At 49.0% G+C, this 26446-nt stretch overlaps 1 protein-coding gene across 5 annotated transcripts; it reads left to right on the forward strand.

The window, feature by feature from the left end:
- The first annotated feature begins 4866 nt into the window (after positions 1-4866).
- GRIPAP1 (GRIP1 associated protein 1) lies at positions 4867-25611 on the forward strand. 5 transcript variants are annotated; one of them, XM_060137135.1, is made up of 26 exons: positions 4867-4913; positions 6977-7043; positions 7185-7246; positions 8223-8249; positions 9128-9235; positions 11812-11962; positions 12795-12979; positions 13172-13222; positions 13927-13958; positions 14062-14109; positions 14249-14348; positions 15657-15734; positions 15946-16038; positions 16773-16907; positions 17313-17408; positions 17639-17851; positions 17983-18096; positions 18893-18970; positions 19055-19150; positions 19279-19335; positions 19442-19541; positions 21420-21550; positions 22669-22791; positions 22949-23042; positions 23874-24028; positions 25064-25611. In XM_060137135.1, the coding sequence occupies exons 1-26, from the start codon at positions 4872-4874 to the stop codon at positions 25154-25156; spliced, it is 2529 nt and encodes an 842-aa protein (XP_059993118.1). In that variant the 5' UTR covers positions 4867-4871; the 3' UTR covers positions 25157-25611. The 5 variants fall into 5 exon arrangements, with proteins under 5 accessions (XP_059993118.1, XP_059993119.1, XP_059993121.1 ...); XM_060137136.1 differs by having other exon boundaries at positions 4868-4913; positions 13175-13222; XM_060137138.1 differs by lacking the exon at positions 15657-15734 and having other exon boundaries at positions 4868-4913.
- Positions 25612-26446: the final 835 nt, after the last annotated feature.

Here is a 26446-nt window from a genome sequence, read left to right on the forward strand (position 1 = left end):
TATACATATACACTGGGATCAAACAATTAAGTAAATGGGTGGTGGATGGCTGGAGCTGGGCTTCTCACTGTTGGAATGGAAGGCTACAGATGAGCAAGAAGGGGAGGCTAGAATGTACTACGTGGTACTGGAATATCAGTATGAATTTGTGTTTATCTTAAAATATATAGATGGGGGCTTCCCTAGTGGCACAGTGGTTAAGAATCTGACTGCCAATGCAAGGGACATGGGTCCGAGCCCTGGCCCAGGAAGATCCCACATGTTGCGGAACAGCTAAGCCCATGTGCCACAACTACTGAGCCTGCGCTCTAGAACCTGCAGGCCACAACTACTGAGCCCACGTGCCACAACTACTGAAGTCTGCGTGCCTAGAGCCTGTGCTCCGCGACAAGAGAAGCCACCGCAATGAGAAGCCCACGTGCCGCAACCAAGAGTAGCCCCTGCTCGCAGCAACTAGAGAAAGCCCGTGCGCAGCAATGAAGACCCAACCCAGCCAAAAATAAAAACAAAAAAATACATAAATAATTTTATTAAAAATATATATAGAGAGAGATGAATAGATACAGAAATACTTATAGATATGTGTGTATACATGGGTTAGCATGCATACATCGATTTTCTAGCTCCTAGGATCATAAACATGGTCAAAAGACAACTGAAAAAATGGGACAATATATATGCAACATATATTGCAATATAGTGTTAATATCTCCAATATACAAAGAACTCTTGAAAATTAAGGGGAAAAAAGTCCAAAAAGCCACTAGAAAAAATGGGCAAAAGATGTGGGCGATTCACAGATTAAAAAAGGATATTAAAATGGCCTTAACTTATATGAAAAGCACAATTTCACTCATAAGTAGAGAAAAACAAATTAAAACTACACCAAGAGAATGGATAAACAAATTGTGGTATATCCACAGTATGGAATTCTACTTATCAATAAAAAGGAAAAAATACTGGTACACACAACTTGGATGAATCTCAGAAGCATTATGCTGAGAGAAAGATGCCAGACACAAAAGAGTATATATTGTCTAATTCCATTTGTATGAAACCCTACAAAAACACATATAATCTACAGTGACAGAAAGCCAATCAGTGGTTGCCTAAGATGGAGTGGAGGGTTGGGATGGGTCAGTAAGGAACCTTTTGGGGGTAATGGAATTTTTCCATATATTTATTGTGGTGGTGGTTACATCTTTGTATGTGTTTGTCAAAACTCATTGAATTGTACCCTCAAAATAGGTAGAGGGGTATACAGATAGAGAATATATCTCAATAAAGTTCATACGTTGAAAAAGGAAAAAAAAAAAGAGCCCTGGCTGAAACCATTTTCCCACAGCAGGCAGATCATTTGGTCTGATGAAAATGAGCGGGAAAAAAACTACAATGAGATACCATTTCTTTGTTCTGAGATTGGAGAAAATTTAAAAATACAACAACACAGGCTATTGGCTAGTCTGTGGGGAAACAGGCACTCAAACACGTCGATAGTGGGAATGAACTTGGAACAGCCCTTTTGGGAGGGAACTTGGGAGTATCAACTAAATCCAGATATTCACTTTTTGATGCAGCAATCCCAGTTCTATGAATTTACCCTGACGATACACCTCAGATAATAAAAAAATACCTATAGGTACAAGGTTATTCTTTTTGGCATTGTTTATAATTGCAAAATATTGGAAACCACCTACATGGGCAAACATAGAAGAGTGGCTAAATTATGATACATCTACAAAATGGGGTACTATGTACCTGAGACCGAGAGAGGGAGAAAGAAGATATTATCAAATGAAAAATGCAAAGTGTAAAAGAATAGTTATAGGATGCTACCCTTAATGTAGGATAAATAAGATAATATACATGTATGTGTCAGGGCAGAAAAAATTTTCCTTCTACTCTTCTAGGTTCTTTGCTGGTTTAATAATTAAATTGACATAAGACAGAGTAAGAGGAGAAAAACTAATTTCGTATGTACGGGATACCTATAAAAATATGAGACCCAAAAGTAGTTAGGCAATTGAAGCTTATATGCCATCCTGAGCTAAGGAATGGAATAGGGGCTTCAAAGGGGTTTCAAATGGGAGGAGGGCAATTCACAGGATGATAAGAAGAGCAGATGTTTGGTAGTCAAATGTTTGCCCTGCCACGTGGGTAAGTCTTTCAGATAAAAAGTTATCTTTGATATAGCTCTCTTTCTGGGCCAGACCCCTATCTAAATTCTTCTAAGCAGTTAAAAGAGAGGTAAACGTTTTTCTTGAGTGTGCTGGGTCTTGATTGCTTTCAGCTTAAAATAAGCCACACGCCAAAGTGGAACATTTTGTAGACATTTCTTCAAAGAAGACATACAGATGGCCCACAGGTACATGAAAAGATGCTCAATATAGCTAATTATTAGAGAAATGCAAATCAAAGCGGCATGTTTTGGTGTGGCATTTCTGCTCCCCTTCATATGTGTTCATTTGTGCGAAAAGAAACAGAAAAGATAAACCAGAAATTAAATAGATTAGTTACCTCAACAAGGGGGTGGAGGGGAGGGCAAAATGGAATTCAAACGAAAACAAAGGAACCTAACAATATTTCAAATGAATCGTGCAGCCTCATGGGGGGTGGTGGGAAGAGGGAGAACTAACCCAAGTAATTTTTTAAATTAATTAATTATATTTATTTATTTTTGGCTGCGTTGGGTCTTCATTGCTGCGCACAGGCTTTCTCTAGTTGTGGCGAGCAGGGGCTACTCTTGGTTGCGGCACGTGGGCTTCTCATTGCGGTGGCTTCTCTTGTCGCGGAGCACAGGCTCTAGGCACGCAGGCTTCAGTAGTTGTGGCACTCAGGTTCAGTAGTTGTGGCTCTCGGGGTCTAGAGCTCAGGCTCAGTAGTTGTGGCTCTCAGGGTCTAGAGCTCAGGCTCAGTAGTTGTGGCGCACGGGCTTAGTTGCTCCGTGGCATGTGGGATCTTCCCAGAGCAGGGGTCGAACCCATGTCCCCTGCATTGGCAGGCGGATTCTTAACCGCTGCGACACCAGGGAAGTTCCCCCAAGTAATTTTTGAACACAGTATTTTGACTACCATCAGATTAAAAACAAAAAGGAACTGCATCAAATATTGAAGCTACAATAGGCTTGTTAAACACAGTATTTTGACTACAGACCACCAGGAACCTGAAGACAAAAGAAGCTGTAAAAAAGTATTGACCTGTAGTTGGTAGATTTGTTTTTCACAGTCTTGTGGGTTAGCAATTCTGGAGTTAATGTGTATTATATGATTACACAAATAAGTAAATTTATTGTGGATATTGGGAGCTAGGTTTCTTTCTGTTGGAGAAGGGACTTACAAATATAAAAAGTGAGGAAACTAGAATGAATCTTGTGTTGTTGTGTTGAAATGGAAGGTATTAGTAGTGTACTTATGTTTTTAAAGTATATATGCCTATAGCAAAATATATAAATATAGATGTGTGTTTACATGGATTAGACTATATACATGTATTTTCTAGCTCTGTACACTGAGAGGGTCTAGAAACAATTACACCCTAGTAGCAATGAATACTTTCTCAACTGGGGCTGAAAAGGAATAATGTTGAGTCTGGAGCATCTTGTAATGCCAGAAAGGAAGTGCATTAAAAAAAATGATGGGGGCATGTCAAAGGGACACAAAAGTCAACTTGAAGGAGCTCCCACTGGCCAAATCTGGGACAATTTGAGCGTCAAAGGAAATAATGATAGTGATTGATTATAATGTATAATGAATAAAATAAGAACACGAGTCTGTACAGATATAAACACATAAATGGGGAAGAAGAGAAAGCTCTTCCTTACAGTAGAAGAGTAACTAACAAGTATCAAAGGAATGTTGGTGTTAGAAAATAATCGATGGATGCTGAAGCCAATGGTTCAAAATTTTTATATTTAGAGACAGAGAGAGAGAGAATGATAAAGCAAAGGTGGCAAAATGTGAACAATTGATGAATCTGGCAAAAGGGTACAGGGAATTTCCTTGTACCATTCTTGTTTTTCTGTACGTTTAAAATGGCATCAAAATTAAGTTTCTCCCCCCCACTCCCCGCCAAAAAATAAAGAAAATAGGGTGTATCCTAGTAGAGATATGTTGCTGCTAAACATGCTTTCTAATTTTTTTCTTTCCCACATAAAAACTACTGTTTGGGTGGCAGGGTTTGCAGAGGTGGCCGGTAAGCACAAGAGAGGCTTATAATGCATTTTAATACTTATTTGAATGTTCCCGGTGTTTCGTCATCCTATTTTTGTTTTTTAAATGCAGCTTTCCCGTTTGCGTCACTGCCATTCTTTCCTCACAGGTATTTTAAATTTATTGGTGGCTAGGTCCTTTATCTAACAACAGCATCATGTAGAAAATCAGCGTCAAATCTTTAACAACAAAACAAAACAAACAAAAAAAAACGTCAACGGTTTCACCAGAGGCGGAATTCCCTTTTGGGGTCACCCGGAGGAGGGCGGGAACAAGACGTGCGAAAGCTTCCGCTTTCTTTTCTACGGTAAAGCCAACCATTCTCCTTAAAGGAGTACCACAGAAGCGTGATTTTCGGTCGGCAAACGCATCCCTAGCGACGAGTCCACCCATGACACGGGGATGCCATAGTGTCGCATCACAATGAGTAGTCTATGAGAGCTCAAAAGCCAGAACAAATGACCTTGATTCTGGTAAAATATTACATTGCAATTCACCTAACCTGTCAGTTTCCTTCTCTTGTTTTCCAAAATGCTGAACTTCCGGAGTAGACTCCTCCCCCTCTATTCCTGCCCAGTGGTTTGGTCCGACCTTAATACTACTGACAGGAGGGACAAACTGCGTCTGCGCAGAAAGCTCTTGGGGGGGTGGGGGGGGAGGAACATGGCGCAAGCTCTGTCTGAGGAGGAGTTTCAACGGATGCAGGTGCCGCTCGCCGGGGAAAAGACCACCGGGCTAGGCGACGGGAGGGCGGGGAAGAGAAAGATCGTCCCACCGGCTTTGTGCAGGGGTTGGTTGGGATGGGCCTTGAGCCTAAGGGGTTGGTCTGGAGAAGGGAAACTGAGGCTCCGAGTGGTGAGACTACTGGATTCTGAGATACAATTGGGTTCTGAGGGGATGGATTCTGTTAGCCTTTTGGGCGGAAGAGAGAGTCCTAGCGTGGGCGATACCTTACTCAGACTTGGAGGGGACGAGACCTTTGGGCCCGTGCGGGGGACACCTTGGGTGGGTGACGGTAATGCTGGGGTTTGAGGGAAGGAGATCCTGAGAGGGGGAAACCATTTTGCCTGGAGAGGAAGGAAGCGGGTGTTGGGCTGTTTGCTTCGTGGTGGGGGGAGCCCTGGAGAGGGCAATACCATTATCGGTGGGAGGTGGACGTTTTTGTGGGAGATACCACTATGTCAGGGGACTGGGGAAAGACCCCACATGTCATTGTTCCTGGGAGGTGGAGCTCCTGTGCGAGGGGTGGTAGCGGATCCCAAGAGAGGGCAGTACCATTGGATAATTACGGGTGATCCCATTAGATGTGGGGTGAAGAAGGCCCTGAATGGGTAATACGATTAATCCTTGTTGGAGAGAGAACCAGAGGAGGTGAAAGAGTGATACCTTGGACTGCGTGGAGGGGAAATCACCAGTCTGTGGAGAGGTACCCTAACTGAGTTCTGTGACCACTTGATTCTTTTTGGGGGGACTCTGAGATGGATGAAAGGCCAGAGTAGGCCCTTGTTGAGAGAATTCCTTACTGGGGAAGGCCATTGGATTTTGTGTGGAGACTCTGAAAGGGGGAAACCCTGCGTAGGGTCCTGTGGGAGGACAGGAGGAACTCCGAGTGAGAGCAGGTAATCCATTCATCCTTGAATGAAGGAAACCAGTTGTCACTATGTGAGGGACCCTGAGGGTGGAAGACTGAGATAATTGGACCAAAAAAGGAGAAGGCCCCTGTAACTTGTGCAAAGTATTCCATGTGAGTAAGAGTAATCCAGCTGGCCCACCCAAGACCTTGTGGGGGAAAAACCCTGAAGGGTATAGCGTCATCCCATTGGATTATGACTGGGGAGATCTTGAGGGGTATAGGGGATCCTTGAATGAGGAAGATTGATTCTATTGGTCATGAGTGAAGGGAAAACCATTGGGCTCTGATGGATAGACACTGTAAGTGGGTGCCAGGGGTGTTCCAACTGGATCAGGACTGGGGGAGACAGATCACTCTGGGTCTGGGAGAGGACAGGGGCAGGAAAGATTCTGTAGAGGCCAAGCCCTCTCACCTTTAGCAGACCACCCAGGGATGGAGGCTGGTGCCGTGGGAGAGAGGGAAAGGCCCTGGTCGGGTAAGGGATGGTGGTCTGGGAAGAATTGGCCTCAGCACCTACAGGGCTGGTAGGTAGGGATATGCTGTTTGGAATGGCCCATACTTCACTTTCCCTCAATTCTTGAAAGGGGTCTGGACATATTTTGAGAGCCTTGGGGGTGGGGACCCTGGGAAGCCCCCTTTTACTCAGTGAAATTGGTCATAATACCAGGCTCTCTTCCCTTGGGAAAGAGGGAGGAAGGCAATCCCCTGCCCCCTACTCTGGCCAAGAGGATAGACAACACCTCTGACAGAACACAAAACAGTGTTTAGCATGTGACGAGGCCAGGCCAGATGAAGAGGCAGACTTTATCCTTTGGGCATGGAACACACATGAGCAAGAGACTGACTGGGTCAGCACTCTGTCATGGCCTGAGGGCACAGTTGGATTGGAAGGGGAGAGATGGAGGCAGCAGGGAGACAGGTGAGGCTGACTGTGTTTATATAAGTAGAACTGGAGAAGGTGGGACAGGCTGAGTGGCTGGACTCATTTGGGATGAAGCAGGCACGGGTCTTAGGAGTGACTAAAGAGGCGCATGGAGGGCAGCAGGGTCTGTAGGGCTCAGGGGATTGGTTCTCTCCTCATGAGGGTAGGGGGCACATTCCTGCCAAGTCATTTCCTTCCCTGCTTCCCCCTAAGGCTCAGCTCCTAGAACTCCGGACAAACAACTACCAGCTTTCAGATGAACTACGCAAGAATGGTGTTGGTGAGCCAAGAGGGTCTCATTAGATGGGGGTGGCTTTGGAGGACAGAGGCCAAGGGGAAAAAATCTCAGAGGCCTGGCAGGAGGACCTTTCAGCTCCTTACCGCTGACTGAGGCTGAGACTCCCTGCTTTCCCCACACCAGAACTTACCAGTCTTCGACAGAAGGTCGCCTACCTGGATAAGGAGTTCAACAAAGCTCAGAAGGTACCTCCTTCCACCTACTCACCCACCCATGTGTTCCCTGTAGCCATCTGACTCATTCATCTGTCCAGTGAGCACCTACAGTGAACCAGACCTAATGTTACATGCTGTCACTAGTCATTCAAAAATTTCTCATGGAAGTCTCCTTTGTTTGGTAATTTTATCTAGGTCTGCTTAATTAATTAATTAATTTTCATTTACTCTTAATTCATTTTTAATTTCAATTACTCATTCTCATTCACTGATTTCTAACTAAATAATCAAATCTATCAGTAAATCTGCCTTGAACCTGCCTCCTGTCCCCCACTCATACTCCTGCCTTGTGCTCCTATTCCCCACCCCTGTCCTGGTCCTGTTGGTAAAGTGAGACTAAACCTACCTCTCAAATCCTTTGAAGATGAGACAGCATATAACCTATCATGGCCCCTCAAGGCATTCAAGGCCCTCCTTTGTCTCTTTCTTCACTGCTCTGTCCCCATGCATAGTACAATGTTATATGCAGTATGTTCTCCATATATATTTGTTAGATGAAGGAACACAGAATGCAGAAAGTCTGGCAGTCAGAAAGCTAGGCTTCTCTTTGGTAGGGTACTGATTTCCCAACCTGGCAATGCCCTCAGCTGCCCAGCAGGGGAACAGCAGTTTCCACGGTGCATGGGAGGGATCCACATAGATGTGTTTGGACAGATGGAACAGTGAAGCCATAATTTCTGAGTCCGGAGATCCAGCCTATGAAGGGTTAAATACTAAGACCCATGAAAAGCCTCAAGAGCTTAGAGGAAAGGATGTAAGCAGGGTGCTCCTCATTCACCACTCACTCCATCATTCCTGTGGGCTACAAATTGTGTTAAAGACACCCCCATCCCTCACCCCCTGTTATCATGGTCCCCCCTTGACACTTGCCACAGTATCTCCATACCCTAGTGAGGGAGTCCATCTCTGGTCACCTTATCTCTCTTCTCACCTCCCTCACTTTTAGGCACTGAGCAAGAGCAAGAAAGCTCAGGTAAGGGGACCCCTGGCGGGTAAATGTGTCTGGGAGACTGTCTTAGAGGGGATATTTCTGTATGCTGGGATCTCCTGGTACTGGCCTTTCTTTCTCTGTGTGTGTGCTTGCATCAGTGACTACCTCCCTGCCATGTGTTTTTGTGTCTATCTTTGTTCTCCTGTTTTGTCTCTCACTCTGCACCTCTCTCTGTATGTCTTTCCTTCTCCCTTTCTTTCTCTGTGTCCTCCTCTCTGAGTCTCTCTTTGTCTCCGTCTTTCTGTTCCTCTCGGATTCTTGTTTCTCTCCCCAACCTTCTCTTTTTCTTTCCCCCACCTGTTCCTATCTCTGCCATCGTTTCTCTCTTTCCTTCTTTCCCTTTCTTCCCCTCTCTTGACTCCTTGTTTCTCTCTCCCCTGTTCCTCTCTCTCCTGTTCCTTTTTCTCTTCCTGATTCATTTCTTTCCCTGACCCCCTCTCTCTGTTCTCCCTCTGTTGATCTCTCTGTTCCTATCTCTCTGTCGCCCTACCTTTTCTTTTTTTCTCTCTCCCCCATCCCATCCCTCTCTCCTTCCCTATCTAACCCCCTTTCCCCATCTTTCTCTGCTTCCTTTCTTCCCTATTTCTATATACCCCTCTCTTTCCTCCCACTGTCTCCCCTCATCCCTTTCTCCTTCCACATCTTCCCTTCTCTCTACCCCATGTCTCTCCTCCCTCCTTATCTCCTCTTTTATCCCTCCTATGTCTGTCTGTCCCCCTGTATCTCCTGATTTCACCCATCTCATTCTCTGTACCCTATGTTCTCCCCCAATGTCATTTTCTCCCTCTCTCTGTTTCTTTGCCCTACTGCCCCATCCTTTCTACCCCTGTTGGAGACCTGGCCCACATCTGCCACTGCAGGAAGTCGAGGGGCTGCTGAGTGAAAATGAGATGCTGCAGGCAAAGCTGCACAGCCAGGAGGAGGACTTCCGTTTGCAGAACAGCACGCTTATGGCCGAGTTCAGCAAGGTGCTGGTGCCCTGGATAGTTGAGGGGGGTCCAAGGGGTAGGGGCCACCTGGGCTGAAGCCGGAGGGCAGCTGAGGGTGGTTGGACAGAGGCTGGCCCTGGGTCACTGTCCATGGTGCTGAAACAGGGCCTCGATCTCTGCTGGGGGGCCGTGATTTGACAGATGGGACCGCCCACTGTGCTGGGATTAGAAGGCTGCAAGCCATGAGGTCAGCTGGTTCCTGACCAAGTCACTCCTTTCCTTTGAGCTTCAGGTCTCCTTGTGTATATTTTGGGGCTGATGCTGTGGAGCCCCAGGTTGTTGGGAGGTCTTAGGTAAAATTCTTATGCTTAGTATGGGATGGAAAGATGTTCGAGCTGCTTCCCTTTTCTAAGTTTTTCATGTGTTGTAAGGGAAAAAGTCTCACAGCAACAAAAAAGGTATTTCCAAGGCTCTACCTGAGAATGTAGGGCTCAAAACCTTAAAAAAGAAAACAAACCAAAAACACAACCTTTGTGTAGGTACAATACCAGAGGCAATTTAGTAAGTAGTAGTTAAGAGCCAGAGGCCTAGATTAAACTCTTGGCTCTGCCTTTTACTAACTGTAACCTTGAGCAAGTCACTTAAGCTTCCTGTTTCTTGGTTCCCAAATATTTAAAGTGGAAAAGATGATAATGACAGTACCTGCCTGGCAGGGCTTTTGTGAGGATTGAATGGGTTAATGTCTATAAACCACTTAGAACAGAGCCTTGCACATAGTATCAGCTATGTAGGTGTTAGCTACTGATAGTATCCTTTTATTAATTCATTTTCCCTCTAAAATATTTCTTGACTATTTAAAAGTTTTATATCCATCCTGTGACCTTGCCCTGCCTCAGTCCTTACCACCTCTATTCCCACAGTCTCCTCGCTGGTCTCCTCACTTCTAGCTTCTTTTACCAGACCAAGCCATAACGGTTGTCCTGACCCGCAGGTCTTACCACATTGCTTCTTTAGACAACACCTCCCAGTGGGTCCTCATCCCCGAAATTTCAGAACCCCTGGTGCTCACATAACAGCTGACCTCATCGCCTCACTTCTCACTGCTTCCTGCCTCTGGCCTCAGTGGTATCATGGTTCTTGCTGGGCGAGGCAGGGACAGTTATTCCTCTATAAACCCAGCTCGTGTTTCTCAGCACCTGCCCTGGGCTAGGCACTGAGCCAGGTATAAAACCTCCTTCGCACTACCCCTCCTCCTCCTGGAAGCTAGAAATGCTCACAGGGAGACCTGAGTTCCAGGCCCGCCTCCACCACTTATTTGCCAACATATTTCAGCTCAATTGTTCCTTCAACAAATAGTTATTGAGCCCGCACTATGTGCTCTGTGTTCTGGAAATAGTTGTGAGCAGTACAAAATAGTCCTCCCTCTTGGGTAGCTTCTATTCTGGGGGTGGGATGGGGAAAAAGATGATAACATAGTAAACAAATAATAATAATAGCACTGATAGCTGACAGTTACATAGTGTTTACTGTGTGCCAGGTCCTGTTTGATGTGCTTTACATTATTCACTTATTTAATTCTCACAGCAAACCGATGAGATATCATTACTATCCCTATTCGACAGATGGGGAAAACTGAGCCCCGTAGAGATGAAGTAATTTGTGCCAAGGTGAAATGGCAGAGTAGAAATTCACATCCAAGCAGTCTGGCTTATGACCTACGTTACAAAATAAAATTTAATTGTGAATCACAATTTATGATCCAAACATTTTCAGAGATTTAAAAAACTAAGAACATGTTAGGTAAATTTAATTGCAATTCGTGCTAGGTAAGAAAGAAGCAAACAGAATGCTGTGCTAGAGAGTATTGGAATTTCTGTGTTGGGGGATACTACTTGAAAGGTAACATTTGAGCAGAGCACTGAAGGATGCAAAAAAGTCAGTCATGTGAAGAACTGGATGAAAGGAATAGTGTTCTGGGTAGAAAATATCCCAGGCAATAAAATAAAAATTCTCTGTGGGCCTCAGTCTTCTCATCTGAAAATGGGGACAAAGGATCTTGTCAGGTCTGCCGTGTGAACTGTGTTTTTCTTCAGGAGTTGAGCAGGGGGCTGGCTTAGTTTTATTTGCGTTGTACTCCTCTCCACGGGCTCTCCAAGGGCTAACGAGAGGGAGCCATGGGCAGTGCTAACCCTGGAAATGCTCTGAAAGCTGTCTGTGGTGCCTCGGCTCCCAGACGCAGACCCCTCCACAGAAGAAGGCTGGCAGTGGGGCTATCCATGATGCTGACATCTTGGACCAGCAACTTCCAGAGGAGCCTGCGGTCTTGGATTGCAACTGTGAGGTTGAAAGCGGGCAAGCAGAAAATTGTTCTCAGTATTCTCCATCTTCCATGTCTCTGTCACTTAACAGGTGTTTGAGTTTGAGGTTGTTTAACATCTGTGCCTCAGTGTCCTTATCTGTGAAGTGGGGATAATGAGTAATGAGAGCCTCTACATCACAGGGGCATTATGGGAATTAAATGAATTGTAAAGTACATGGGCCAAATGCTATGTATATTTCAGCAAATGTTGTTCTGATTCTTTGCTCTTCTGCTACCTCACTTGTCCCCTGCTCAGCTCTGTAGCCAGATGGAACAGCTGGAGCGGGAGAACCAGCAACTGAAGGATGGGGCTGCCAGGGCAGGGGCTGCCCAAGCCGGGAGCCTTGTGGATGGGGAGCTGCTGAGACTGCAGGCAGAGAACACAGCCTTGCAGAAGAACGTGGCAGGTGCATGGAGACCCTCCTGGGGATGTGGGGACCTTGGGGCTTGAGTAAGGTGTTGTCTTCCCTGGGGGAAGAAAAAGGCTTCAGAATCAGGCTTGGCCCTGCCATGAACCAGTGTATGATTTTGGACAAGGCATTTCACCTCTCTGAGCCAAAGCTTTGTCATCTACGAAGTGCATGTAGTGATGTCTACCACCTGGAAAATTGTAGTAGAGATAAGAGGTGATATATTTCTGAGCTTAGTTCAGCACCTGGTACCTAGCAAATGTTACTGATAAGCAGATTGAACATCAGAAAGGAGGTGTTTGCTAAATGGAGAAAGTGAATGAAGGAGTGTTAGGAAGATTCTGAGCCCAAGTTGTCAGTGGGGTCTGGGATGAAAGCTGAAAGAAAGTTTGATAAAGTGTGGGAGTGAGTGTCATGATGTGTGGACTTGTGGAGAGCAGCTGGGCTTGTGGGATGGTGGGTGGTAGTTTGGTGATCAGGAAGGAGACTTCGTAGAATGTGGCTGGGGATTAGAGGTTATAGGAGGATTCAGCTGTAAATGGAGGATGGTGGGCATCACCTTGGAGGGCTGTGGGTGGGGCTTGGGGATGGGGGTGGGGCTTGGGAAATTATCTTGGGCTGATTTGATGGTAGACAGGATTTCCGTGGTTGGTGGGGCTTAAAAGATTTGTGAGAGGTGGGGGTGAACCTTTGTTTTGTAGGCTTATGGCCACTGAGGCAGGGTTTCTGCTACCTAAGGGGTTGAAGGCCAGTTCTCCTTCTATTTGAGGTGTGTCAGGGGTCTTCTGAGACAACCTCATCCATCATATGTCTCTGTTCTACCCACCAGCCCTGCAGGAGCGCTACGGGAAAGAGGCTGGGAGGTCCCCAGCTGCCAGTGAGGATCAAGGGGATCCCTTGGGGGGCCCAGCTTCCCCTGTCCTGGCCCCCATGCCATTGGCAGAAGTGGAGCTGAAATGGGAAATGGAGAAGGAGGAAAAGAGACTGCTCTGGGAGCAACTGCAAGGCTTGGAGGTGAATCTGGGTCTGTTGGGGCTGGGGTGCCAGGAGGCAGGCAGATGCCCTAGCTCTGCCTGTGGTCCCACGGAGATATCTGTGACATCACCATCTTGTGGGCTGATGGATTAGGAAGGCAGGAGGGCAGGGAAAGGCACAGGCCTTACCTCCCTGCTTGCTGATAACAACTCCCTCCCTCATCCTTCCCAGCAGACCTTGAAGCAGGCTGAAACATCCAGGCTGCAGGAAGAACTTGCTAAGGTGGGGCTGCCGAGCTTTCCCTGGACTTTGCCCCACCCACTCCCCACCTGCCATGCTTCCCCTGGTAGGGTAGAGGGGCAGAGTATCTCTTCAAAGCCTCAGTTTTGTCATCTGTGAAATGGAGAGACTCTCATTTATGTCTCAGATTTGCTTTCAATATGAAATGGGCTAATGTGGTCCTTCTATGTCTTGTGCATGGCAGGCCCCATCCCATCCTTCTGGGTCCTCCGATCTCTGCTTTTTCATTCATCTATCCATCCATCCATCCGTCCATCCATCCAAGCATTTATAGACTGCTGGCTCTTATCTTAGGAACTTGAGACCCAGTGGTGAGGCAGCCAATCATGATCCTGTTTTCCAGGCCTCCCAGCCTAGCTATTCTATGACATGGCCATCGGTCGATAGGTCGGAGGCATAAATGTTGGGCTTTGGAGCCTAAGGAGCTGGGTAGAGGTCATGTTTTTGCTGCTGACCAGCTGTGCAACCAAATTATTTAACCCTTCTGAGACTCAGTTTCTCATTTGTAAAGCCAGTGGTGCTCACTTCTCAGGACTGTTTTGAGGATTCCATGAGGTAACAAAAGTAAATTCCAGTTTCTATAAAGGACTTAGTAGGAAGTGTCTGTAAACATGAAGTAAATTTTTGTCTTTATTAATATTATTCTCATTCTTATCACTTGTCTGTACCCTCCTCCCCCACTCCAGCTTGCCGAGAAACTGAAAAAGAAACAAGAAAGGTAAATTTCTTTCTTCCAGAGCTGGGGGGAAGGGGTTTGCGGGGACTAAGGAGGGGATTGACTTGTGGAATGGACCCATATATGTCTGTCTTTCTGTGCCCAGTTTTTGCCGTCTGCAGACAGAAAAGGAGACGCTATTCAATGACAGCCGGTAACTACCAGGGTTGGGGATATTGGTGGACAATGGGGCAGTGCCCAGCAGGATTAACCGAAGATCACAGGGGCAGAGCTGGGAGACTGGGCCTCAGTCTGTGGTCACTGTGCCCCTCCCTCCCACCAATCACCCCCAGGAACAAGATTGAGGAGTTACAACAGCGGAAGGAAGCTGATCTCAAAGCCCAGTTGGCTCGAACTCAGAAGCTGCAGCAGGAACTTGAGGCTGCCAATCAGGTAAGGGGTTGGGTTCTGAGATCACTGGGATAGGGACAGGGCTGGGAGTCCGGGGAGCTCTGAGGTCTACGGAGGCTAGTTGGGGAGTCTGATATTTCCTGTGTTGGAAATATAGGGACTGGATGGGTCCTGGGCCCCCTAGGAGCTAGGAAAATGGGAACTAGGGAACCCCGAGAGCCCTAGGAGTTGGGCTAGGAATCTGCATGAATTAAAGATCTCAGCGGGGCTGAGGACTAGGGGCCTATGTGCCACAGGTTTGGATGAATCTGAAACTCCAGGGGATTAGAGACAGGAATCTGGAGAAACCTGTGGTCACTGGATTGGGACCAGGAGTTTGGAGTGAGTCTGAACTCCCTGGAGGTTGGGTAACTTTGAGACCTATGGGGGCTGTGTGGATATAAGACTTTCAAGAGTAAGACAGTTGGGCCTGGAGTCTGAGTGCATTTGAGACCCTCAGAGCTTGGGGGCTGGTTTGGGTCTTAAGACACCTAGGAAGTTGGATCATGTGAGTTGGTGGTCCCTGGGGGCTGTGAATAAAAAACTGGTGAGTCTGAGACATCAAGCGACTGGAGCAAAAGTCTAGGTAGGTCTGAGGCTCCTAAGGGTTGGCGGCTGGGTGACTTTAAAGCCTCCAGCCTTCCCCTTAGAGTGAGTGAGTCTCAGGTCCCTTGGATTGGGGGCTATGATGGCTTGTGGGTCTAACTAAAGCCCCTAGGAGCTGGGGACAGAAGTCTGGGTAAAGCCGGGTGTGAAGATCCCCAGAGACTGGGGACAGGAGTGGCAGGTGTGGTATCAGTCTGAGACCTCACCAGGAGCTGGAAACTACACACTTGTATCAGTTTGAAATCTATAGGATCTGGGGTGGTGAGTTTGGGTGGGTCTGAGACTCTTGGGAACTAGAGACATGGGGGTTGCCTGTGTCTAAAACCCCTGGGGGTTGGGGTCAGGAATCTGGGTGAAGCTGTAGTCCCTGGGGGTTGCGTGTGTCTGAGAATCCTGGGGCCTCTGAGCTGGAATCTGGCTGAGTGTGAGACCATCTTATGGATGGGGGCTGAGTGAATTTGAAATCCCCAGGAGCCTAGGTGGTTTCTGAGGTGCTTAGAACTGGGATACAGGGGTGTGTGAGGCCCCTGGGGATGATGACCAAGAGTCTGGGTGAGCCTGAGATCTCTGATGGCTGGGTAGTCCAAGGCCCTCAAGTACTTAGGCAGCATGCTGCCAGGTGGTCAGAGAGGGAGTCTGTGTGGTCATATGTAACCCAGGGGAGGCTGAGGTCTGGAATGGGCTCCCCTGACGTGGTCCCCACAGAGCTTGGCAGAGCTGAGAGATCAGCGGCAGGGGGAGCTCCTGGAGCATGCGGCAGCTCTGCGAGCCCTACAAGATCAGGTACATTGTACTGAGCGGGCTCAGGGAGGTGGGGGTGAGGGTGGGGGCAGCCTCAGTGGGTATTGTACAGGCAGGCAAGGCCCCAGGGTCCTGCTTCCCCTGGTCGTCGTTCTCGTGGGTGTGTGTATGTGTGTCCTTTCTTTCTTGGCTGCGGGTAGGTCCTGTCCTCCTGTTCTGGACCCACTCTCACTCGTTGTGGGGGTGGGGCCAGGTGTCCATCCAGAGTGCGGATGCGCAGGAACAAGTGAAAGGACTTTTGGCTGAGAACAATGCCTTGAGGACTAGCCTGGCTGCCCTGGAGCAGGTACAGGACACGTGGGAGCCTGTGCCGATCCCTCCGCAGCTCCCCATCTCCCTCTGCTTTTGATCCACATTGGGGCAACGTCGTCTGGACCTCATGCTGTTCTCCTGCCTCTGTTTCTGTTTCATTCTCAGCTTCTCCTTTCTGTTGGCTTCCACCCCTCTTCTCTCTGGACATCCATCCCTGCTTTTTTTTTGCATTCTAGTTTCTCTCCAGTAAACTGCAAGAAGTGTACTAATCTTAAGTGTACACTCAGTGAATTATCCCTGTCTGTATATTTATCTGTCTCCATGTAGCCACCACCCAGATGAAGATATAGAGCATTTTCAGCACCCCAGAAGGTCCCTTTTACCCCTTCTCAATCAATGCTTCCCCAGAAGTAACCACTCCTCTGACCTTTAGCAACATAGATTAGTTTTGCTTGCTTTTCAACTTCATGTAAATGGAATCAGACACCCAATCTATGTCTGGCTTCTTTCCTGAAGCGTTATATCTGTGAGGTTTATCCATATGTAGCACTGACCTGTTCTACTTTCTCTGTGTACTATTTCATTGTATGAATATACCACACTTACCAATCCCCTGTTGATCTCTTTCTCTCACTGCTTTTCTCTTTGAAATACTCTCTCTCTACTCCTGGCTCTCCTTCCACCTCTCTCCCTGTCTCCCTGGAACACCCCGTGACTGGCCCCTGGGGCCCCTTTCACTCCACTTTCCATCACCACCACTCTCTCCAGATCCAAACAGCAAAGACCCAAGAACTGAATACGCTCCGGGAACAGACTGCTGGGCTGACAGCTGAGTTGCAGCAGCGGCAGACTGAGTATGAGGACCTCATGGGACAGAAAGATGACCTCAACTCCCAGCTCCAGGTGACGCCTCTGGCTTTGACCTGTCTCCTCCTAGTTCCCTAGTCCTGGCTCAGTGGAGTTTCCCATGAGGTGCTGTGGGAAGACCATGGAGTCAGGTGGACCTGGGTTCCAGTGTGACTCCCGAACTTATTAGCACCTGTGTGTCCTAGACCAAGTCATTTCACTTGAGACTGAGCCTCTTCAGTTAGTTAGGATAGCCATTCAGATTCCACAATAGAAACCGGAATAATAGCAGGAGAATGAATGCTGGGGAGCAGCTAGCAGCCTCTGCCATGTTTCTCATCTAGAAATAGAACATCACCCACTTTACCAGGGTTAAGGGAGATGTTCTACCAGAAATGTCCTGGGTGCGCAGCACCTCCTGGGGGCTGTTTATCAAACTCACCCTTTTTGTCCCCACATTAGGAGTCATTGCGAGCCAATAGTCGGCTGCTGGAACAACTTCAGGAGCTCGGGCAGGAGAAGGAGCAATTGACCCAGGAACTACAGGAGGCTCGTAAGGTGGGCAACACCACAGGGGGAGGCCCAGTCTGCAGGGGGCCAGGTGATGTGGGCAAGCCCACGGGAATGGGAGGGCACAGAAAGTGACCAGTTCCATGAGGACGGGTGAGTGACTTAGCCGTTCAGTCGGGATGGGGAGGAGGTGGACTTCGGCTTGTTCCTTGGGCCTTGTTTGGTGTGGGGGGAGGAGGTTGACTGACCTCCTCCTGCCCCCCTCTCCTGGGTGCCAGAGTGCTGAGAAGCGGAAGGCCATGCTGGATGAGCTAGCCATGGAGACGCTGCAGGAGAAGTCCCAGCACAAGGAGGAGCTGGGAGCAGTCCGACTACGGCACGAGAAGGAGGTGCTGGGGGTGCGCGCCCGCTACGAGCGTGAGCTCCGTGAGCTACATGAAGACAAGAAGCGGCAGGAGGAGGAGCTGCGCGGGCAGATCCGCGAGGAGAAGGTGGGTGGGCAGATGATAATGCCTCTCTGTGTCTAAAACCTGGGGAGCGTAGCCTTGATGATGGGCCAGGGGATGGCGTGAGTGAGGCGCCCGCTCCTCCACCTGGCCCTTGCTGCTCTGCCCTCTTGCAGGCCCGAACGCGGGAGCTGGAGACTCTCCAGCAGACAGTGGAAGAACTTCAAGCTCAGGTACACTCCATGGATGGAGCCAAGGGCTGGTTTGAACGGCGCTTGAAGGAGGCTGAGGTGAGTTGGTGCAGAGGCTGGTTGGGGGGTATGCATGTCAAAGCAGGGGACTGGAAGTGGTCAGGCCCTGGAACTTTCTGAGGCTCTGGACTTGGGCATCCCCACAGCGCCCCCTGGCTCAACAGCAGCCCTCTGGAGGGGATCAGGCCATGGCCATCAATCAGTAGGGCAGAATGTCAGATGTGCAAATTTGAAAAGGCACCTCTTCCTTCTGAAATTGTACTTCTGTCGGAAGATTATTAGAATATAATAATTCTAATTTTGATGCAACCAGAACTTTTACTACCATTTTCTGGAAAACTCATGGTAATACATAAGAGGCAGTGTCACGTAGCAGTGAAGAGCACACATGCTGGAGCCAGTTGTTTGCCTGGGTTTGAATCCTGTCTGGGCTGCTTTCTAGCCCAGACAGGGCAAGTAAATAACTTGCCTTGGGCAAGTTATTTACTTCTCTGTGGCCCGTTTTCGACATCCGTAGAAAAAGGGATAACAATAATACCGGCTGTCTAGGTGTTACGGGAGGGTTATATAAACTGAGTTAATATATATAAAATCCCTACAACATTCCTGGTGTGCAGTAAGCGCTACGTTATGTTTTATTAAGTAAAGTAAGATGTAAATGCAGATGTTGGGCTTCGATGTGAATGGCGCAGCCCTCAACGTGACACTCTGTTTCTTCTCTGCATACGCAGGGGCCCTGCTGCAATCCTTCACACCGCTCACTGGGTGTGATGTCCTCTGGGGGGTGTGACGTCCTCTGGGGGGGCCGTGGCCAGACCTGGGACTTGTCTTGTAGGAATCTCTGCAGCAGCAGCAGCAGGAACAAGAGGAAGCCCTCAAGCAGTGTCGGGAGCAGCACGCCGGCGAGCTGAAGGTGCCCATTGCATGATGGCATTCCTCTCTGGTGGGAGGACTGAGGTTTCCCAAGCTGCGGCCTGAGCTGCCCTCTGCTTTGCAGAGCAAGGAAGAGGAGCTGCAGGGTGTGCAGGATCAGCTCCAACAGGCCCAGGAGGAGCGGGACTGCCACCTGAAGACCATCAGCAGCCTGAAGCAGGTCACCCACTGGTCTCTCCTAGTCCCTCGACACATCCTGGGCCTCAGCATGCAGTAATGGGGCAGGGAGGGAGCACGCTGCATGCAGCCATTCTGGCACCCACCAGCTGTGCTTTCTCTATCCCACAGGAGGTGAAGGACACGGTGGATGGGCAGCGAATCCTGGAGAAGAAGGGCAGTGCTGCGGTACGATGGGGAAAGGTGTCCAAGCATGGCCCACTCCTGCCCTGCGGCCACCCCCACCTGTGGGCCCACCGGGCCTCAGCCCCTATCTTTCCCCCGTTCCCCACAGCTCAAGGACCTCAAACGGCAGCTGCACCTGGAGCGGAAACGGGCGGATAAACTGCAGGAGCGGTTGCAGGACATCCTCACCAATAGCAAGAGCCGCTCAGGTGAGGGGCCTGGATGGCAGGGGAGGCTGAAGTGTGGGGAGGCAGAGCTTGGGTCTGAAGGCTGGGGCTGCTTCCTATACTTCACTCTGCAGGGCTCTCCTGTGTCTTCTGTCCCTCTTGCACTTTGTCTGTCTTTTACCCTTTCTCTGCATCTGTCCCACCTCTGTTTCTTTCTTTTTAATATATTTATTTATTTATTTATTTTTGGCTGTGTTGGGTCTTCGTTGCTGCACGTGGGCTTTCTCTAGTTGTGGCGAGCGGCGGCTACTCTTCGTTGCGGTCCACGGGCTTCTCATTGCAGTGGCTTCTCTTGTAGCGGAGCATGGGCTCTAGGCACACAGGCTTCAGTAGTTTTGGCATGTGGGCTCAGTAGTTGTGGTGCATGGGCTTAGTTGCCCCGCGGCCTGTGGGATCTTCCAGGACCAGGGCTCGAACTCGTGTCCCCTGCATTGGCAGGCGGATTCTTAACCACTGCGCCGCCAGGGAAGTCCCTCCTTCCTCTATCTCTCTCTGTGTTATCTCTCTGTGTGTCTCTCTCCCCTTTCTGCTGTGTCTCTTCTCTGTTTCTGTCTCTCTCTGCCTCCTCATGTCATCTCTGTATCTGCCTTCCTCTCCTGGCTTTCTCTTTCTAGTTCTCTCCTTTTCTCCTCCTGCCTTTTTCTTCTCCCTGTTCCTTTATCTCTGTCTCTCTTCTCTCTCGTCTGTGTCTCTGTTTGTCTCCCCACTATCCCTCATACACTCCCACACCTCACCCAGAGTCTCTAAGTCTCTTGTATCCATTCTCTCATTCTATAAATATGGACTGAGCCCTCTCGCTCACATCCAGGGTCCCTGGTAGGAGGCCCGCCCAAGTCTCAGTCCCCTAGGAGCTCCCTGTTGAGCTAGGGAGACAGACTTACAATCAGGCAGCAACACTACCGTGTGATCATTATGCAGCTAAAATCCATGTTATTTTTGCCACTTAAGGCAGAAGACACAACAGAAAAATTTGAGTTGCCTTGGACTTTTTTTTAGAAAGAAATGGCCTTTAAATATGTTTAAATAAATAAGATGCAATGATGGCTCTGGTGCATCTCCCATATCACAAACGAGAGAAAACGTGCTCCCTGTCCCTCCACAGCCATCCTGCTCTTGCTGGAGATCCTTGGCTTGTGGTGTCAGCCCCCCTCCCTGACACCCAGAAGCAGCTGCAAGAACAGAGACACAAGCTTAGTGGCTGTGTTTCAAGTGACATGGCAAAATCGGGTGTATCTCTTACCAAATCAATGTCTCGCTGAGGCACTCAGTCTCCTGAAGTTACCTCTCTTTATAAGGGAGGACTTTTATTTCTGTTCTGTTACAGATTGGTGTACAGATCAACAAACAGATTCAAATTGTGTGCCATACATTCTATCCGTCCATTAGGTGAAATTCAGATTTAGGTGCATGGCTACGAGTCTGCCGCCATCTTTTCTCTCTCTGTCTTTGCTCTGACTAGTGTCCTTAGCCAGGGTCTCTGTTTGCCTCTATCATCAGCTCTGGCTTGCTGTCTCTCTGGGGTCTTCTCTCTGCACATAGGGGTGCCCCTCTGCCCTCTTCAGCTGTCTTTACCCTGAGTCTGAGTGCATTCACCACTTTATGCCCATGTGTGTCCACATCACCATCTTTCTCCCCATCTTCACCTTTGTTTCACTTCTGGTGTGTGTTTGCATAGAGAGGCAGCTCCTTTTTCGGTTTCTGCCTTTCCCTACCCTACTGTCGGCTTCCACTGTTACCCATGCCTGAGTGTCTCTTTGCCTCTCTCCACCTCTGTCAAATCTATTTCTGCCTCTTCTTGCCAGTTGGTGCCCTGGGACACTGGGGGATTGGGGCTCAGATTTCTCTTCCCTCTCTGCCCAGGGCTCGAGGAGCTGGTTCTATCAGAGATGAATTCACCAAGCCGGACCCAGACTGGGGACAGCAGTAGCATCTCCTCCTTCAGCTACCGCGAGATCTTGCGGGAGAAGGAGAGCTCGACTGTTCCAGCCAGGGTAAGGGGCAGGGAAGAACCTACAGCCCCAGCTTCTACCCAAATTCTGGGCCCTCCTTTTTCCCTCCCCTGCAGCCATCTTCTACTCTGGGCCCAGCACACACATTTTCTTGTCAACTTTTCCTCAAGCTCACCAACTTGGATTCAGATTGCTAAATGGGGGATGGACAAATTATTCTCTCTGACCCTCTGTTTCATCATCTTTGGGCTAATTCCACCTTTCCTGGTGCTATAAAATATGTGGCTCATAGTAGGTGCATTATCCATGTGGGAGATCCTTTTTTCCAACTCATAATTATCACTTATTATTATTGTTGTCTGTGTCAGCTTCCTTGCCAGACACTTTTATTTGGAAATAACCTTTTTATCATTCTGTAAGTAGTATGTATACATTGTAGAAAAGTTTAAAAAACACAAGCAAAGATTTTTTTAAAAAATCCAAAGAAATCACATCTTCACCATACAGAGATCACCACTATAAATCCTTAGTTCATACTGTTCTAGACCTCTCTCTCTCTTTTTTTTAAACCTAAATAAGACTACAAGTAACCTGTTGATCTCTACCCTCCCAATTTGGTAAATTTTCATCTTTTTGAATACTTTGACCTTAGTCAGATTTCTCTAGTGCTTTATTGCTGGTTTTATGGAAACCAGCATTCAATTTCAGAGCACATTTGCTGCATCTGGTTGCTTTATGTGCCTTAAGTCTCTTGAATCTAGTGTGATCCATTTTTTTCATGACATCAACCTGTAGAAGAGACCAGCCCAGTTGACCTGAAGAAAATGTCCCACCTTTGGGATTTTCCTGCTGGCTTCCTAGTGGTATCATTCAGCTCATTTCTCTCTCCCCTAGTTTTCCTGTCAACTGGAAGTGAGAGCTCATTTGTTATAGGCTCTCTCTTCATGGTCTCAATAAGGCTATGGTGTGGTGGTTCCTGTCTCCCCCTTTAAAAGGCAAAGGGGGATCCAGAGTCTCTGAAGGTGCCGAGGCTTGTCTGCAGTTTGTCTGCAGCCCCAGTTGCAAAGCCCACCCCGGCTTGGTTCTCCTTCTCAGCCCCTGATCCTATCTGGGGTGTCGGCACTGAGCCTGGGCTGGCCTCTCTGCCTTCTTCCCCGCAGTCCTTATCCAGCAGCCCTCAGGCCCAGCCCCCGCGGCCAGCAGAGCTGTCAGATGAGGAAGTGGCTGAGCTCTTTCAGCGCCTGGCAGAGACGCAGCAGGAAAAGTGGATGCTGGAGGAGAAGGTGCTGTCTGCCTGCTCGTCCCCTCTTGGCCTGCCCTTGGGGAGGAGGCTGGGGTGGCAGGAGTGGGGGGTGGGGGTGGGGCAATATCTGGCCAGGCCCCTCCTCATGGGTGAACATGCACAGTTGAGGGCCTGAGGTGGGCTGGGCCACCCTGCAGGTGAAGCACCTGGAGGTGAGCAGTGCATCCATGGCAGAGGACCTCTGCCGGAAGAGCGCCATCATCGAGACCTATGTCATGGACAGCCGGATTGGTCAGTGCCCCTCCCCAGCCCTCACCCCTCGTCCAGCCCCTCACCTACCCCCTCCTTCCCCAGTGTCCAGAGCTGCGGCTTCTCTCCTCTCCTTACGGAACTCACCAAAGTTACTGCCGAGACCACAGGTGCTAGAGGGAAGAGCCAGGCAGGCCAGGACCTGTGTGTCTTGCTCTGTATTCCATCTCTTGTCTCGGCTCCTCCCTCCTGTCTGAGTCTCTGTCGTCTCTCCACTCTCCTTTCTCTAGTGTCTCTCCGTCATTCCCATTGTCCTTTCTCCTCCCTGTGTCTCTTCCTCTGCTTTCTCTCCCTTCTCTTCTTTCTGCCCCATCCCCCCTTCATCTTGTCTCACTGTTCCTACTGCCTGTCTAAATGGTTCCACCTCTGGAAATTTACATTCTCTGGATGCATATCCCTTTTAGGGTCCTTCTCTCCGCTCTTCCTCCCCTTTCCTCCTTTCTCCTCTTCCTTCCTCCATCCCCCATTTTTATTTCTTTTGTTCCCTTCTTTCAGATCTTCTCCTCTCCCTGTTTTTTCCTCATTAATCAGAATAATACCAGTTGACGCTTGCTGAGAGTTGACTGTGTGCTCTGTGCTTTGCATACAGATATGTGTTTTTCCAGCTCCATGAGTTAGTTCCTAACCCCATTTCTCAGGGCCGCACAGCTAGTAAGTGAAGCCAGGTCTCACATGGCAAAGCCTCTGCTTCCTCCATTAGATGGCTTCTCCCCCCATTTTTCTCCCCCACTCTCTGTTTCCCTCTTTCCTGCTCTGTCTCTGTCTCTCCTTCGGCTCGACCGAGGGGGTGATTCTCAGCCTGGGCCCTTGCAGATGTGTCTGTGGCAGCAGGCCACACAGACCGTAGTGGGCTGGGCAGCGTCCTGAGAGACCTAGTGAAGCCAGGCGACGAGAACCTTCGGGAGATGAACAAGAAGTTACAGAACATGCTGGAGGAACAGCTCACCAAGAATATGCACTTGCACAAGGCAAGTGTGGCCTACCAGTCTACCCCTTTGTCTCTCCAGCCACATAGCCCCTGGGTCATCTGTCAGTCCCCTCTCCACACACCCCATTCACCAAGCACTCCTTCCCCCTCATCTTCCCATCCTCCAGTCAACCTACTCACTATCAGTTTAGTCTTTCACTCTTCCCTCTGTCCTTGCACCCACCCACTCATCCATTCATACACACATTCAGCCACTCTCCCATCAACCCACCTACTATTTGTCCATCTGCCCTGCTACCCGTCTAATCATCTGCCCATGCCTTTGCACCCATCTCCTTTTTTTTTTTTTAAATATTTGGCTGCACCGGGTCTTTGTGGCACGTGGGATCTTTAGTTGCAGCATGCGGGATCTAGTTCCCTGACCAGGGATCGAACCCGGGCCCCATGCATTGGGAGCGTGGAGTCTTAACCACTGGACCACCAGGGAAGTCCCCTGCACCCATTTCCTGATGCATCACTCTCTCTTACCTACTCATCAGTCACCCCTTGTCTTACCTTTTACCCACCCACCCAGCGACCTGCTTGCCTACCTGTTGTCCTCCATCTGTCCTCTGAACAGTTCATTTTTCCACCTATTTGCCTACCATGGATCTCCCATGCATCCATCCACGTGTCCACTCACCCATCCTGCCACCCAAGTATTTCCCCATCTCTGGGGGAAGTCAGAAAGGATGCAAGTCCGGCCCCTGCCTCTGAGAAGCAAGCTCACCATTTAGAGACAAGAAGGTGACAGGGGTAGGGGTCATGTCCTCCAGCCTCACCACACAGAGCAGATGATCCACTTCCATGTCCATATCCCTAGCTCCGGGCACTCCTCACCCCCTCACACACACCACACACACCTTTTCCGAGCCCAGCCCACTGCTGGGAGCTCTGGGAGCTGCTCCAAATACCTTCCTGTCTCAGGCTAGACATAGCTGGGCATTGATGGGATGAGAAGGATGACACAAAGGCTTGATGAGGGTGCCATCGCCTGCCACCTTCTCTGACTCCTGATGGCTCATTTGTTTCTTAGGACATGGAAGTTCTGTCCCAGGAAATTGTGCGGCTCAGCAAGGAGTGCGTGGGGTCCCCCGACCCAGACCTAGAGCCGGGAGAAGCCAGCTAAAGACCTGCAGGCTGCACCCACTCCCTCCCTTCCCCACCCGCCATTCCCTTGGGCTGTGGTGGGAAAATGGGGGCCAGCGCCAAAATCAGATAGGTTGGGAGACTGGACATTAAAGGGGTTGGAGGCCTGGTGGCTGGCATTAGTGACCCTGTCTTAAGGCCGAGGCCCCTGGGGAGTGGGGAATCCTGAGGGGAGGGGCAGGGATTCTCCTCCTTCTTGGCCCTGGCTCCCAGGGGCCTTTGCCTTCATCTCTGCATGAGCTCTCCCTCCCAGAGACCAACTCTTTTTTAATTTTATTTTATTTTTTAATTTATGTCTGGAAGCCTGGCTACTCTGCATTTGGGATTGGGGATGCTGGGTGGGGCACGGTCCATGTTCAGCGTTCTAGCAACATGTGTGTGTGTGTGTAAAAGCTGTGCAGCCAAAATACCATCTGGCCAGACTGGCCCACCCACTGACTGTCTGCTCTGATTCTTTCCAACCATGAGGGATGTGCTGGGGGTGGGGAGGTTATACCACTGGAACTGGGAGGGTGGTCTCTGGCTGCAACTTTACTCTCCTTCCCCCACCCTCACCCAGCCTGTCTCCAGTCACTGTTGACCAGCCTCTCAAACTGAATGGAGCAGAAATATCTGCAGATATGTATGTGGGTGAATGTGTATGGGATGTGGGTGTGGATGAGTAGATGGATGGGAGGATGGATAAGTGGTTGGATGGACTGATTGATAAATAAGTAGAAGGTTGCATGGATTGGTGATGGATAGGTTGGGAAATAAATGGATGGATAGGTGACTGGATGAATAAATGGACAAATGGATTGCTAGGTAGATAGGTAGAGGATGGATAGGTGGGGGTATAAATGGATAGATGGATGGCTAGGGGAATGTGTGGATGGATGAGTGGGCAGATAGATGGATGAGCTAATGGGAAGAGTAAAGAGTAGGTGAATAAATGATAGAGCAATGGATAGATGGACAGATAGTTGGGTGGTGGGGGATCCATATGGGTAGGGGTAGATGGGGTGAATATACAAATGGATGAGTGAATAGGTAGGTGGATTAATGACTAAATGGACAGATGGGTGGCTAGAGGGAAGGACAGAGTAATTGGCTGTGTGAGGGGGAGAATAGATGGATAAGTGGGTGGTGGGTGGGAGGAGGGATGGGCAAATGGACAAATCAGGAGTGTGATGAGCAAATGGAGGATTACATGGATGGATAAGTCCATTGAAAGGCAAAAATTGGCCCTGCATTACTGCTCCCCCATCACCACACACCTTTAATTGTTAAA

This window comes from Lagenorhynchus albirostris, chromosome X (genome assembly GCF_949774975.1).
Source record: "Lagenorhynchus albirostris chromosome X, mLagAlb1.1, whole genome shotgun sequence".
Taxonomy (NCBI): domain Eukaryota; kingdom Metazoa; phylum Chordata; class Mammalia; order Artiodactyla; family Delphinidae; genus Lagenorhynchus; species Lagenorhynchus albirostris.

What these genes read in the sequence shown, in the direction of transcription:
- GRIPAP1 (XM_060137135.1), top strand. Translation starts at nt 4,872, where the DNA reads ATGGCGCAAGCTCTGTCTGAGGAGGAGTTTCAACGGATGCAG. An exon ending in AACTACAGGAGGCTCGTAAG is followed by an intron (nt 17,409 to 17,638) that starts GTGGGCAACACC and finishes CCTGGGTGCCAG; the next exon opens with AGTGCTGAGAAGCGGAAGGC. An exon ending in TGTCATGGACAGCCGGATTG is followed by an intron (nt 23,043 to 23,873) that starts GTCAGTGCCCCT and finishes GGGCCCTTGCAG; the next exon opens with ATGTGTCTGTGGCAGCAGGC.